This window comes from Apus apus, chromosome 3, assembly GCF_020740795.1.
Source record: "Apus apus isolate bApuApu2 chromosome 3, bApuApu2.pri.cur, whole genome shotgun sequence".
Taxonomy (NCBI): domain Eukaryota; kingdom Metazoa; phylum Chordata; class Aves; order Apodiformes; family Apodidae; genus Apus; species Apus apus.
Window position 1 is genome coordinate 104,556,307 of NC_067284.1, and position 13,842 is coordinate 104,570,148.

The following is a 13,842-nucleotide window of genomic DNA, read 5'->3' on the forward strand; positions in this document are numbered from 1 at the left end:
CAGCCATGTGTACCCAGCTGGTACCTTGTCTTTGAGGCATGAAGCAAAGGTTCCTCTTCTTCATAGAACCATAGAATCACAGACTGACTTGGGTTGGAAAGGAACTTAAAGGATGAGTTTGAACACCCCTGCAAGGGGCAGGGACACCTCCCACTAGACCAGGTTGCTCCAAGCCCCATCCAACCTGGCCTTCAACACTGCCAGGGATGGGGCAGCCACAGCTGCTCCGGGCAACCTGGGCCAGTGTCTCACCACTCTCACGGCAAAGAATTTCTTCCTAATGTCCAACTGAAATCTACCCTCTTCCATTTTCTTTTTGACAGGATCTCACCAGGCAACAAGGAGCAACTAGAGGCCTGATTTACAGTGAGGGTCCCCACGGGTGGCCCTGCCCCAGGATAACCCCTGCACAGGGATGGGACCCTCTGCTTGGACAAGGCAGTATTGGGTTACTGGTCGGACTTGAAGATCTTAAAGGTCTTTTCCAACCAAAATCATTCTATGACTCTGTGGGCAGTGTCCTGGGGTGCCACGGGGCCTCCACCAGCTCCGGTGCCACCCAAAACCACCCGTCTCAGCCACCAGCAACATCCTCCCCTCACGAACCTGCTGCCTGAGGGGTCCATCCTCGACAAGGGCCCAATTCCCCCCCCCGAGAACTGACCCCACACTGACCCCAGCAGCTCCTCGCCAAGACCAAACCCATCTGACCCACCCCAACTCCCGCAGAAAGCCGGTGACCTGCTCCACCTCCCCAGCCCCAGCCGCCGCCTGAAGCTGCTCCCGCACCCCCTGGAGATGCTGGGGCGGGGCAGGGAACATCCCGCAGGACAGGGGCAGCACAGCACAGGACAGCACAGGACAGGACAGCAGAGGGGCAGGCCGGGCAGGCCGGGCGGGCCCGGCAGCCACCGCCCCCCTCCCTCCCTCCCTGCCTCCCTCCCTCCCCGCCTCCCTCCCTCCCTCCCCGCCGCTCTCGCCAGATCTCGCGAGAAGAGCGGGCCGCGGCGGGGCGGGCGGGCCGTGGCGCAGGGCGCGGAGGCGGCCCCGGGCCCGGGCCCGCCGCCCTCCCTCCCGCACCGGGCGGGCCCCGCCGCCCCGCCATGGAGGCGAACCCGCCGAAGCGGAAGGAAACGCGCAAGTCGCTGCGGATTAAAGTTATCTCCATGGGCAACGCGGAGGTGGGCAAGGTGAGGCGCTGCCGTTGGGGGGTGGGAGGCAGCGGGCGGGCCGGCTGGCCAATGGGGAGCCGGGCGCGGCGGCGTGAGCCAATCAGCAGGCGGCTCTGTCTGCGGGAGGGCGGGGCGAGCGGGAGATTGACAGCTTGAGGGCGGGGCCACGCGACGTTTCGCGGGGTTTCATTGGCTGCTTGGGGAGGGGGCGGGGCTAGGCGCTTCGGCGGGAGTGTCATGGCGGGCGGCGCGGCCTGGGCCGTGCCCGGGCTCCTGCGCACCCGCCGGCCGGGCCGGGGCCGGGCCGGGCCGGGCTCACCCTGCTCCTCCGCCCGGCATCGGTAGCGCCCGGCCCGCAGTCCTGCTCGCCGCCTGTCCCAAGGGTCCATCAGGCCCCCGAGCGTTCGCAGCGGGGCGGGTCCCTCCGTGATCCGAAACACCCTGAGGGCAGAGAACGGGGGCCCGGCCTTTTGGGCCTTCCCGTAGGGCGCTCGGAGGTTGCTGGGGGAATCCCGGCGCTCCCTGGTTTGCTTCTAGCCACGGTGTTGTCAGGAGCCTGGCTCCCTCCTGCAGTGCTGAATGACCCAGCTCTTCTGGAGGATGTTATTTCTGTGTGTTCAGTTTGGGGCCCCTCATGACCAGGAGGACATTGAGGGGCTGGAGCGTGTCCAGAGAAGGGCAACGGAGCTGGGAAGGGTCTGGAGCACAAGTGTGATGAGGAGCAGCTGAGGGAACTGGGGGTGTTCAGCCTGGAGAAAAGGAGGCTGAGGGGAGACCTTCTCACTCTCTGCAACTGCCTAAAAGGAGGTTGGAGCCGGGGGGGGGTTGGTCTCTTCTCTCAAGAAACAAGTGATGGGACAAGAGGAAACAGCCTCAAGTTGTGCCAGGGGAGGTTTAGATTGGATATTGGGAACGATTTCTTCCTGGAAAGGGTTGTCAGGCCCTGGCCCAGGCTGCCCAGGGCAGTGGTGGAGTCCCCATCCCTGGAGGGATTTCAAAGCCCTGTAGATGAGGTGCTGAGGGACATGGTTTAGTGGTGGCCTTGGCAGTGCTGGGTTAATGGTTGGACCTGAGGATCTTCAAGGTCTTTTCCAACCAAAACAATTCTGCGATTCTCCCAGTCAGGTCCCATCCAGAAGTGCTTCCCTTTTTTGTTTGCTAAATAAGTATAGTCCTGTTAAAGCTGCTGACAATATGAGGATTGCCTTGGGGCAGACAAATGCCTCACTCGATAGTAAGAAAATCCAGGAGGCTCTTGCAGGACAGAGTGAGAGAGCAAAGAGATGGCAGGAAACATTCATCCTTATGGATATCTCTTGATGGCAACTGGACCCCTCTGCTCTCCCTCAACAGTACCTCTCCCAGTCAGGGGAAGAACCGGGGCTGGAGGGACCTGGTGTGACCCTGAACACTGTTCTCTGGCTGCTGAGATGTTCTTCATGGTTTCTGGGGAGCTGACTGCACCCCCAGGCCCCTGAACACACAGCTCCTCCAGGCTGGAGGTTTTCCATAGGGGAATAAACCAGACTTTCTTGGCACACCAGCCTCCCAAGTGGGCAGAGAAAAATGGACACCCAGGGACTGGGATCCTACATTTTCCCTCCTTTGCAGAAAGGAAACTGTTCCTGATAAAGTTTGGTGCTTTAGTTGTTGGTTAATTGGCTAGTTTAGGGACTTAGCGTGGAGTCACTGTTTCTGCAGCCATCCAGCTGTGAATTCCTGGTTCATCTGACTGTTCTGAGACTCCCTATCCCTTCCTCCCAGAGCTGCATTATCAAGCGTTACTGTGAGAAGAGGTTTGTTCCCAAATACCTGGCGACTATTGGCATCGACTACGGCGTCACAAAGTAAGTCTCTTTGTGGTGAGGAGCTGGTGGCTCTGCCAGGGCCTGGATGAGGTATCTGCTGCAGGGTGCACTGGTCTCCAGAGAAGCAGAGTAAGATGTGAAGTAAGGCTGTCCCATCTCCTGCAGTTCCTGAGTGACCACACAGCCCTGAGCCAGGTGTGCCAAGGCTGCGTTTCTGCTTTAGTAATAAGATAATCCGTGTAAGCAGCCTTCCTCTGGGGTGTAGCTCCCTGCTATCACATTACACCCAGAGCTGCTGCTGTTCTCCTTGTCTGACCAGCTCTCTGGGCAGTTATCTGGCCATTAAAACCCGGTACTTAAACCTTCATAGAATCACAGAATTGTAGACTGGTTTGAGTGGAAAGGGCCTTGAAGACCATCTAGTCCCAACCTCCTGCCATGGGCAGGGACACCTCCCACCAGCCCAGCTTGCTCCAAGCCCCATCCAACCTGGTCTTCAACACTGCCAGGGATGGGGCAGCCACAGCTGCTCTGGGCAACCTGGGCCAATGTCTCACCACCCTCACAGCTAAGAATTTCTTCCTCAGATCTCATCTCAGTCTCCCCTTTTGTAGTTTAAAGCCATTACCCCTTGCCCTATCACTATATGCCCTTATAAAAAGTCCCTCCCCAACTTCTTCCTGATTTTTCTGTCCCCAGTCATCCAGCTCTTTCTCTGCAGAGGGCTGGCAGGGATAAGGGGTGTTCTTGTGGGGCACAGGCTGTGCAAGGGCTGAGCTAGAGCAGCCATCTCAAGTGTTTCCCACTTCTCTTTCAGAGTGCAGGTCAGAGACCGAGAGATGAAGGTGAACATCTTTGACATGGCGGGGCACCCCTTCTTCTACGAGGTAAGGCAGCTCTGGGCAGCCTCCTGCAGGTTCAGCACCCACCAGCTTTCCTCAGGTCTTCCTGAAATTGGGTTTGGGGGTATGGGAAAATATATTTTTGAAAGCTTCCTCTGCTACAATACAACACCCGTTCTCTCCTGCATGGACACCTAGAGCAGGTCAGCATTGGAAACCCCTGCTGCTGCTCTGTCAGCAGTGACCGCCAGATCCAGGAGTCTGACAGAGGTGAAGGTGCTACAGCTCCATGCTCTGAAGTCTGTATCCCCACCAGGCATACACAGTCACACCTCTACAGACATATTTACTCTCTCAGCACAGGAAGGACATGGATCTGCTGGAGTGGGTCCAGAGGAGGCCACAGAGATGATCGAAGGAGACAGGCTGAGAGAGTTGGGTTGTTGAGGCTGGAGAAGAGAAGGCTCTGGGGAGACCTTAGAGCACCTTCCAGTACCTGAAGGGGCTGCAGGAAAGCTGGGGATGGACTTTTGACAAGGGCAGGGAGTGATGGGATGAGGGGAAACAGTTTCAATCTGCAAGAGGGGAGATTGAGATGAGATCTGAGGAAGAAATTCTTTGCTGTGAGGGTGGGGAGACCCTGTCCCAGGTTGCCCAGAGCAGCTGTGGCTGCCCCATCCCTGGCAGTGTTGAAGGCCAGGTTGGATAGGGCTTTTTGGAGCAGGCTAGTCTAGTTGGAAGTGTCCCTGCCCATGTTAGGGGGTTGGGACTAGATGATCTTTAAGGTCCCTTCCAACCCAAGTCAGTCTGGGATTCCAAGATCCCAGCTGTACATACACACGTGGCTGGCTGTGCAGATCAACAGAAACAGTCAGAGCTGACACAGACAGCACCAGTGGCCTCATCTTGGTCTCTTTGGCTGATCAGGAGAAGGAAAAGTGATTAAAACTGAAATCTCTAAAGCCACAAATAACATTGATAGAAAGAATAACCCAAAAGCTTTCTCCTAAACCACAAGTTTAAAGTTTGGCTTTTACAAGCTTCCATTCATGTTCCCAGCCCTGTTTCAAAGTGCTTCCTTGCTCTTATGAATCTGCTCATCTTGAGGTTAAATTTACTCAGATTGGGAGATCTCTGGAGCTTAGCTTGGGCACTTGCAGCACACTGGCATCCTAAGCCATGCCCAAAGTGCTGTATTACACTTGCAGCTGAACTAGATGATTGCTTTAAGTCCTTACCAACTGAAATATCCCTTTCCCTTCTAAAATTATTTGCTATACAAATAATAAACAGTACTGTTTTCACAAAGGAGCTTGCAGGATTGCTAAGGGAGAAGCTCACATGGGCCCATCCCAGGAGTTGCACACACACCACCCAAGTCTTTCCTGGCTCTGGGGTGCCCCTTTGCACTCCTTTCACACCTACCTTCCTGTTCTTAAGTATTTCTCCTCGAATTTGGCCTGAGGTTTCCCACAGCAGAGTCTCAGCTATCAAATCTTATTACCAAAAACAAATAAATTTTTATATATATGTTCAGAAGGTACAGTGGAAAAACAGTGAGGTGGCTCCAGAGAGGGGACCCCAAACAAATCCCTGGGCAATTACACCCTTAGAATCTCTGCACCCCCTCCCCACCCTTTCTTCACTCATCTTTTTGGTCCAATTATGGTGTGTGGTGTGGGGTCTTCTCATATCTTACTGGAGTCCTTCTCTGTCTCCAGGCAGGCCCTTGAGTGTTCTTACATTGTCGAGTTGCAGCTTCTGCTGATGGTTGTAGTCTCCTTATCTTCTGGTTTGCATTTCTGGTGCACCTACTCCCTGGCAGAGCATGGGAAATGGGAAAATCCCAAACTGAGGATAAACAGCACCTGCCAACAACCAAACCATCAGCGTGTTACCAATGTTATTCTCTTTCCAAGTCCAAAGCACAGCACTGTACTAGTGACTAGGAAGAAAATTACCTCTATCCCAGCCAAAAGCCTGGCTAGGTGAAAGTCTGTGGCTTCAGCAAATCCAGCTACTCATGCTAAGGAGGTCATAAGCTATAAACCAAATAGCACAGCATTATGCCCCAACCCCTGTAGCCCAGTGCAAAATGGTTTGACTCTTGACTGACTCAATCTATTTAAAATTCACTGGTGTAAGTGAAACAACTAGTATTTCTTTCCAGGATAAATCTTTAGGATTTGAACATGCAGACTGCCACATCCATTTTGGAGAGCTGGCACAAAGGAATGATTGTGCTCCTTGCTAATCACATTGGTTTTAAATGATAAACAAGGTAATGAAGTGGGCCCTCAAGTGGAAGAAAGGAACATTAAATATTTCTCCAGTATGATCCCATTGTTTTAACAGTATAATCCTTACTGGTTCTTGATCATAAATACACTGTTGGTGCTTGGCAAAGTGTCATTCTATCATTGATAAAAATGAATAGAATGTTAGGGAAGAGCAGTTTTAACACAATAAATACTAACATGACATAACAAAGTGAAAATGAGAAATCACAGAACCATTCTGGTTGGAAAAGACCTTTCAGACCCTCAAGTCCAGCTGTTACCCCAGCACTGCCAAGGCCACCACTGAACCATGTCCCTCAGCACCACATCTGCAGGCTTTTAAACACCTCCAGGGGTGGTGACTCATGTCATGGTTTGTACTGGCCAGCAGCTGTCCTGGGAATCCCCAGTCTTTCCAGTTGCTGGCACTGGGCATACAAGTCCCAGAGGCTGCAGCCCCACTCTAGCTGGTGTTACACACACCCACATGTACAGTCAGGTGCTCTGTGGATCCCTCCAGCAGCAAAGCTTAGATATATCCAGTGGCTGGCCCTGCATCCTTGCTGTCCTCTGCTACCTCAGGCACAGGGACACACTCGGGCATCTCAGTCTGCTCCAAGACCTTCCAGTCTGCCCAGGGGTTGGTCCAACACCTCTGCCATGGTGCATCTGTGCTCCTTGGCTTGGAGGTGTTTCATGGGCTGATTGCTCTCCTCCAACAGCACAGTGAGTGTATTATTTGGTTCCCTCTTTCTGTGATCTTCTCTTTGTGTGGAGATGAGATTTTTATCACAAAACAAAATAGATGCCATAGTAATCACACCTTGCCTTGATCCCTGCAGGTGAGAAACGAGTTTTACAAGGACACACAGGGGGTCATCCTGGTCTATGATGTCGGACAGAAGGAGTCTTTTGATGCACTGGAAGCATGGCTGGCTGAGATGAAGCAGGAACTGGGCCCCCACGGGAACATGGAGAACATTGTCTTTGTTGTCTGTGCCAACAAGGTGGGCTGTGGTGGGGAGCCAGGCTGTGGTGAGGTCTTAATCTCTGGCACTTGTTGTGTTCCTGGCCTGAGATCAAGCTGTTGAGCTCCAGCTGCAGCAAGGGGAAGGTTGTTAAGTCGTGGGGGAGACTCTGAGAGCCAGATCTGGGTGTGAGGAGCACTGTAGACTGCATTTCAGTGGAGTTTTGGGAATATGGTGGCCACACTTCAGTCAGGAGGGGACCAAGCAAAGTTGGTATTGTCTCTGGACTAGATAAACTCTTAAAGGCCTTTTCACTCGAATTTTCTGTGCTTGCTTTCCACAGTGCTCCATCCCTTCAGGATGTACATGGACCTGTTGGAGCAGGTCTAGAGGAGGGCCATGGAGGGCTGGATCCAAAGGCTGGAGCAACTCTGCTCTGGAGACAGGCTGAGAGACTTGGGGCTGTTCGGGCTGGAGTAGAGAAGGTTCTGGAGAGACCTTAGAGCACCTTCCAGGAGCTGAAGGGGCTACAGGAAAGCTGGGGAGGGACTTTTGACAAGGGCAGGGAGTGATGGGATGAGGGGGAATGGTTTCAAGCTGCAAGAGGGGAGATTGAGATCTGAGGCAGAAATTCTTTGCTGTGAGGGTGGTGAGACACTGGCCCAGGTTGCTCAGAGCAGCTTTGGCTGCCCCATCCCTGGCAGTGTTGAAGGCCAGGTTGGATGTGGCTTGGAGCAACCTGGTCTAGTGGGAGGTGTCCCTGCCCATGGCAGGCGTTTTGAAACTAGATGATCTTTAAGGTCCCTTCCAACCCAAGTCAGCCTGAGATTCCATGAGGATAAGCAAATAGCTTCTCCAACCAGACATGCCCCTTACCTCTTAGCCGATCTGCCCTGGAGCAGTGCTGCTCCAGCTGCTGGGCAGATGGTCCTGGCTGGGCTCTGATCCCTGCCTCCTCTCCCGCTCCAGATCGACTGCTCCAAGCACCGCAGCGTGGACGAGAGCGAGGGGCGGCTCTGGGCCGAGAGCCGGGGCTTTCTTTACTTTGAGACGTCGGCACAAACAGGAGAAGGAATCAACGAGATGTTTCAGGTGAGGTGTAACAAAGGTGGTGAGGCACAGACACCACGCTGAGTCAGGATTTTATGGCAGAATGTCTTCTGAACTGCCTGGATCCTACAAAACCTGTTGGCCCTCTGCCTCAGAGGTGTCTTCTCAGTGAAATGCCACCCTGAGAAAGCTGTAGCTGTTTGGCTCGTGGTCAGCGCTGGTCCTCCCAGTCCTGGGCTAGCCCTAGCACTGCATTGCTTGGAGCTGATGATCCCTCTTGCTGCTCTGGGAACATGAAGCAGAGCTGCCCATGTCACCTGTTCAGGTGTAGCACTGAGCTGAATTGGGTTTGAGATAAATGTGTGGCCTGGCCTGTTCCTTGGTCTGTCCCGTGGTCCTTGCAGGGACTGAATCCCTCCAGACTGGGGTATCCCAGCCCCCCACTGCCCAGGCAGTGGGGAGTGAACATTCAGCAGTTGTGCAAATCCACCCCCCCCCATATCAGAGGATAAGCCTAAAGCCAGCAAGGGTGACCAGGGCTCCTAGACACTGCCACCACCTTCAGGAACCATGCCTTCCCCCTAATTCCTCTCTGTGTCTCCAGACTTTTTACTCTGCCATCATAGACCTGTGTGACAACGGTGGGAAGCGCCCCCCCTCCAGCATGGGGGTTGGCTTCACCAAAGAGCAGGCAGATGCCATTCGCAGGATCCGCAACAGCAAGGACAGCTGGGACATGCTGGGGGTCAAACCTGGAGCCACAAGGTGAGGGAGACTGACTCACTTGACTGGCTGTCCCTCGCTTTTCTGACCAAGCAGGCTGGTTGCATCTGTGATCTGTCACCTGCCTGGTTTGTATTGCAGATGGGCACAAGCAGTTTGTACCTAGCCACAAAACTGAGGCAATACAAAAGAAACCCTCGGCCTGAGCACCAGGTTTCCCCTTTTAACAGACAAGCCAGGCTGGAGGCAAGGGGGGAGTGACCAACATGAGAAATTCAGCCCTGCCAGCTGCCTGGCCCTGCATCCTGCCTCCAGGCTGACTCGTCTCTGGTCACTCACTTGCCAGATGTGTTTGGAGCAGCTCCAGCTTTACATTGCCTGCTCTCTGGGTCTGGAGAAGCTTTTAAGCTGCTCTGAGTCTGCTGCCCACATTATCAAACAAGGGATTGATGCTACAGCTCTTCCACCTGGAAGCAGTACTCCCACAAGACAAGTTTTCCCATGTCTTCCTCAGAGGACCTTTGGCCAGGTGAATTGGTCATTGCCGCTGTAAGAGGTTGAATATTGAATCTCCCAGTTTTGCTGTATGACTTGGGCAGCTAAAACAAGGTCCCCGAGCTATGCCTTGCTTTCTTTGCTCTGAAATACAAGGAGTACCCTCATGTACTCCTTGCAGAGGGGTTGGAGGATGGATTTTTGGGTAACATCTGTCATTCAGGACTTGTTCCTCCTTCTGTCAGCTCTGTGAAATGGAGGTGTTGAGCCTAACCCCTCCTCCAGTCGCCTCTCATCCCTACGGAGAGACCAGCAGCTCTGCAGGGCAGTTTGTGCTGCAGTTGCCAGCACGGATTGACTCCCCTTCCTCAGGAGGTGCCCCCCTCTCTCCACGGCCTGCAGCTAAAGCCAAAATGTCTGCCTTGGACCAGACACCCAAGGCTGGAAGGGCTGAGGTGGCGTGTGAAGCCTTCACCCAGCATGCGTAGGCGGTTTGATGCGGAGCTGAGTCAGGGCGTGGGTGCCCCCACACTGTCTCCCAGCTTTCTGCTCTCGTGGTGCCAGAGACTCAGCACACCACAGCATGTGAGGCAGGCACGTGTCTGCCATGCTGGGAGCATTTGTGTTGGCACAGTCCCACAGTGGAGAGGGTGTATTTGCCCCAGGAGAGGGCTTCTCCCCCTCCTCTTCTGTTCATGCCCCACCAAGAAGTGCCCTGTATGCTTTTCCTCAGCCCCCAAAGTGTGGAGCTCCTTAGTGCCCCAAGGGAAAGGGTTCAAAAGTGCCTACACACGGGGGTTTAGCATGGGGGGGAGCTCCTGCCAGTGGGGCTGTGTGTCCTGTGGGTCCACTCACTCCTGTTGTGTCTCCCAGGGATGAAGTGAACAAAGCCTATCGGAAGCTGGCCGTACTGCTCCACCCTGACAAGTGTGTGGCTCCTGGCAGTGAGGACGCCTTCAAAGCGGTGGTGAACGCCCGGACTGCGCTTCTCAAAAACATCAAGTAGGGAACAGAGCCACTCCGAGCTGGAAACCTTCCCCTCTCCTCCCAGCTAGCCCCCAGGCAGCTGTGGGACGTCCCTCTCCTCCTCACGCTTCACCACTGACATGATGGACATGGAGGCTCCCAGCACCAGCCACAGAAGCAGGACCTCATCCATCTGTAGTGTGCTTACGATGGGCTCTGAAGGAGGCAGAGTGCTGAGGAGCGGAGAGGGACCCCAGAGCCCTCCCTGCGTGCATGGCCCCGGGTCGTTGTTGGCATAAGTGCTGAAAGCAGGGAGGTCCTGGTCACCTCCTGGGTGTTACCAGCCTTGGAGGGGTTTGGATGTGTGGATGCAGCGAGGGCAGAGCAAGATCTCACCTGAAAGCTGGTTGAGCTGAAAGCATTGGTGTCACGTGTGGAGGGCGCCCAGGATGGCAGGGGGGTGTGAGTCCTGGGTTATCCTGGAGCTGCCTCTGGAAGGCTGCACCAGGGCAGTTGAGCTCCCCAGTCAGAGCTGGCTCCTTCCAGCTGACACCCAAGGAAAGGTGACAGGAAAAGGAGGGTTGCTTCAGGAAACCTCTCTGGTACGGCAGAGAGAAAGTGACTCCAAGAGTGTCCTTTTCCCTTTCCTCTCCCAGCTGTTGTGGTGCCAAGAACGGTCCCTTTGGCAGGACTCGCGCTCTCCCCCAGGCACCCACTATCTCAGCATGAAGTCTCCTGCCACCACCTCCTTCCACCTGCCTGAGCAAAACTCACCCAAAAGAAGCCCCTAAGGCTGCAAGACCTCAACCCACCTGCTCCCTCTCTCCTGTCCCTCTGCTCACACCACAGTGGTGAGGTCTGGGTAGGTCCCTTGCCAGGGACAGTCCTCAACTGTGGCTGCTGTCCTCCCCTGGCTGTTTGCAAGCAGGAGAAGGTTGCTGACCCAAGGAGGAGGCAGTTCAGCCCCCAACATGGCTGCCTGCCAGCTCTCCCCTTCCTCCCCACAGCCAGCCTCCTCTCCTGAGCTTCTCCCACACTGCAGAGCTGTGTGGGTGCCCGCTCACTTGGCCCCACCACACTCTCGGGTTGGGTGAGTGGTGGAGGGGGCATGTTCTTCCCCAGCCTCCTTTCTCACAGCAGCAACACGTCGCCCCACTTTGCTGGTTGTGTTCCAGTTGCTGATCAGCAGCTGGGTGTGGGTTGCTCCCTCCAGGTCTGTTGTTCTCTTTGAATAATCTTTTTGATTTAGAGGGGAGTGTTGCTGGTCACCCCAAGAAGTTCTTGGGTTCTGCTCGTTATGATCCTTAGGGAGTCAGAGACATGATGGCTGCTAGGTTCTTCGAGGAGACCAAACCAAGGATCTCTTGGGCTCCTGTGATTTTGTCAGCATCCAGTTTCATTTCCTTGCTGTTGTATGAGCTCGGCAGGAAGGGTCAGGACACTAAGCCATGAAGTGAAAGCCACCAAATGTGTGCAGATGTATCCTTACCCCATCCCACAGGTATCCCATTCAAAAGTCTTTTCTCCTATGGTGAGTGCAATTTTTTTTTTCAATTCAAGGCAGCTTTTTTGTGTTTCTCCTTCAAAATATAAATCAACAGTAGATCCCCCCTTTTTTTTTGGCATTTAGGGACTTTAAAGCCAGTATCATTTTGTTCTTGCTCTGGTTTCTGGTGCTGGGTTGCTGGGAAGAAGAAATAAGCTGTCCTGCTAGGAAGCACGTTTTGCTCCTCCGGTGTAGAAATAACCAAGGGGAGATGTTGCTACAAGAGGTTAATGTTTGAAGTGGCTCAATTTTTTCCATTTTTCCTCTCACAGATGCATAAAAAGCTGAGCTGGGGGAGGTGAGCAGGGCAGGCATTGGAGCTGCAGCAAGTTTCACTGGCAGGGTTTGTTCAAGTGTTTTATAATGTTATGGAGTTCACTGAAAACCTCTCCACTTGTCTCGTGGAGGAAACCACTTAATTTTGGCTTCAAACCTATTTCTCTGGGTTCTTTTTCCACTGAGGGGGGTAAATAATCCCATTGCTGGATGGTGCACTTCACTTTGAGGGTGAGATCTCAGCGCCTGGAGTGGTTTAAAGGCTTTCTTGGTTCCTGCTGTTCAGGGGCTCTCCAGGTCCCTCGTGCCATGTACAGTCCCTCCTTTTTGCTCCTCAGGTGACTCTCGCCACTGTTCTTGGTGTTTCTTCTGTTGGTTTACCAAGCTGACCAGATGTTGGGAGGCTATTACACATGCATGTCACGTCTAGCGATGCTGGTGACCTTCTAGGTTGTGTTATTTTTATAAATTAAACCCCCCCTTTGGAACAAAGGAAGCCCTGTGAGCTGTCTTCCCACAGTGAGTGCCTGCTGTTAATGTTTAATTGCCCTTTGACTCATTTCTCTCCTCCCCAGCTGGGTCTGGCTGAGGCTGGTGGTGAAGAGCTGCCCCCCGAGGGTGATGATGAAGGGTGTCCATCAACTCAACAGGAGTGGGAGCTGGATTAGGGACCAGGGCAGCCCTGGAACCTCCATGGGAACATGATGTGGAATGCACCCAGCTGTGGTGGCACCTGGCTCTGGTCAGGGGACCCAGAGGGGTAGCTCCATGCTTGTTCCATGCACACTCACCTCCGCGCCATCAGCCCCAGTCATATGCTTCCTCCATGCCATCTCTATCAGAACCCCAAACTCCAGATCCTACCATCCAGGATGTCTGTCCTGAGACAAAGATGCTGGGATCCAAACCCCGAATGAAAGGATTTTCCATCCAGCATCCAGAAACACAGCCAGCCAGGAGCCACCTCTGGAGCTCTCAAGAACAGGAAGCCTTCCTCGATGTGCCTGGAGGTGCTGCACTGCCTGCCTCCCAGCACTCTGTGGAGCTGGCAGGCAGGGAGGACACAAGGATTTCTGGTCTAGCCCTGTGCCCAACAGCTGTCTGCTCCTTGCTGGCACTCCAGGCTCATACATCTTGGAACATTACCAAGCAGGGCCCTGAGGAACCAACCAAACCCTCCCCTGAGATGAGGCTATACCCATCCTGGCCCATGGTTCAGTGCTGAGTCCCCTTGCTGGCCTTCAGACCAGTTGACCTTCCCCTCCAGGGTGGCCAATCTGGGATGGGTTGGCCTGCACTCCCCAGGGCAGGTGGCCAGGGCTCGTCCCTGTCCCATGTTGGCCACAGCATGAACAAGGCTGTTCAGCCCAGCCCCTGCAGTGGGATGGGAATTGCCCCAAGCACACACAAAAGCTTTAGGGCTCTGATTTTTTCTCAAAGGGAGAAGTGTTAGGTCTTGCACCTGGGAACACACAACCCAGGAGTGCAGTTCAGACTGGGATCCCCTGGCTGGAGAGCAGCCCTATGGAAAGGGACCTGGAGGGTCTTGGTGCATCAACAAGGGCATCACCTGCAGAGATCAAGAAATCATCATCCCGCTCTGCTCAGCACTTGTCAGACCACACCTGGAGTATTGTGTTCATTTTTGGTCCCTGCCCCACAAAAAGGATGTGGGCAGGCTAGAGAGGGTCCAGAGAAGGGCCACAAGGATGATGAG

The 13,842-nt window shown here is 54.2% G+C and overlaps 1 protein-coding gene across 1 annotated transcript; it reads left to right on the forward strand.

The window, feature by feature from the left end:
* Positions 1–1,021: 1,021 nt before the first annotated feature.
* DNAJC27 (DnaJ heat shock protein family (Hsp40) member C27) lies at positions 1,022–12,621 on the forward strand. Its single transcript, XM_051615147.1, has 7 exons — positions 1,022–1,190; positions 2,937–3,019; positions 3,798–3,867; positions 6,944–7,108; positions 8,039–8,161; positions 8,724–8,884; positions 10,211–12,621. Exons 1-7 carry the CDS (start codon positions 1,104–1,106, stop codon positions 10,341–10,343), a joined length of 822 nt encoding a protein of 273 aa, XP_051471107.1. The 5' UTR covers positions 1,022–1,103; the 3' UTR covers positions 10,344–12,621.
* Positions 12,622–13,842: the final 1,221 nt, after the last annotated feature.

Bases quoted from the DNA above. Each gene is read 5' to 3' on its own strand.
- DNAJC27 (XM_051615147.1), top strand. From the start codon at position 1,104: ATGGAGGCGAACCCGCCGAAGCGGAAGGAAACGCGCAAGTCGCTGCGG. The intron at 8,162-8,723 runs GTGAGGTGTAAC...CTGTGTCTCCAG, and splicing joins GAATCAACGAGATGTTTCAG to ACTTTTTACTCTGCCATCAT. The intron at 8,885-10,210 runs GTGAGGGAGACT...TGTGTCTCCCAG, and splicing joins GTCAAACCTGGAGCCACAAG to GGATGAAGTGAACAAAGCCT.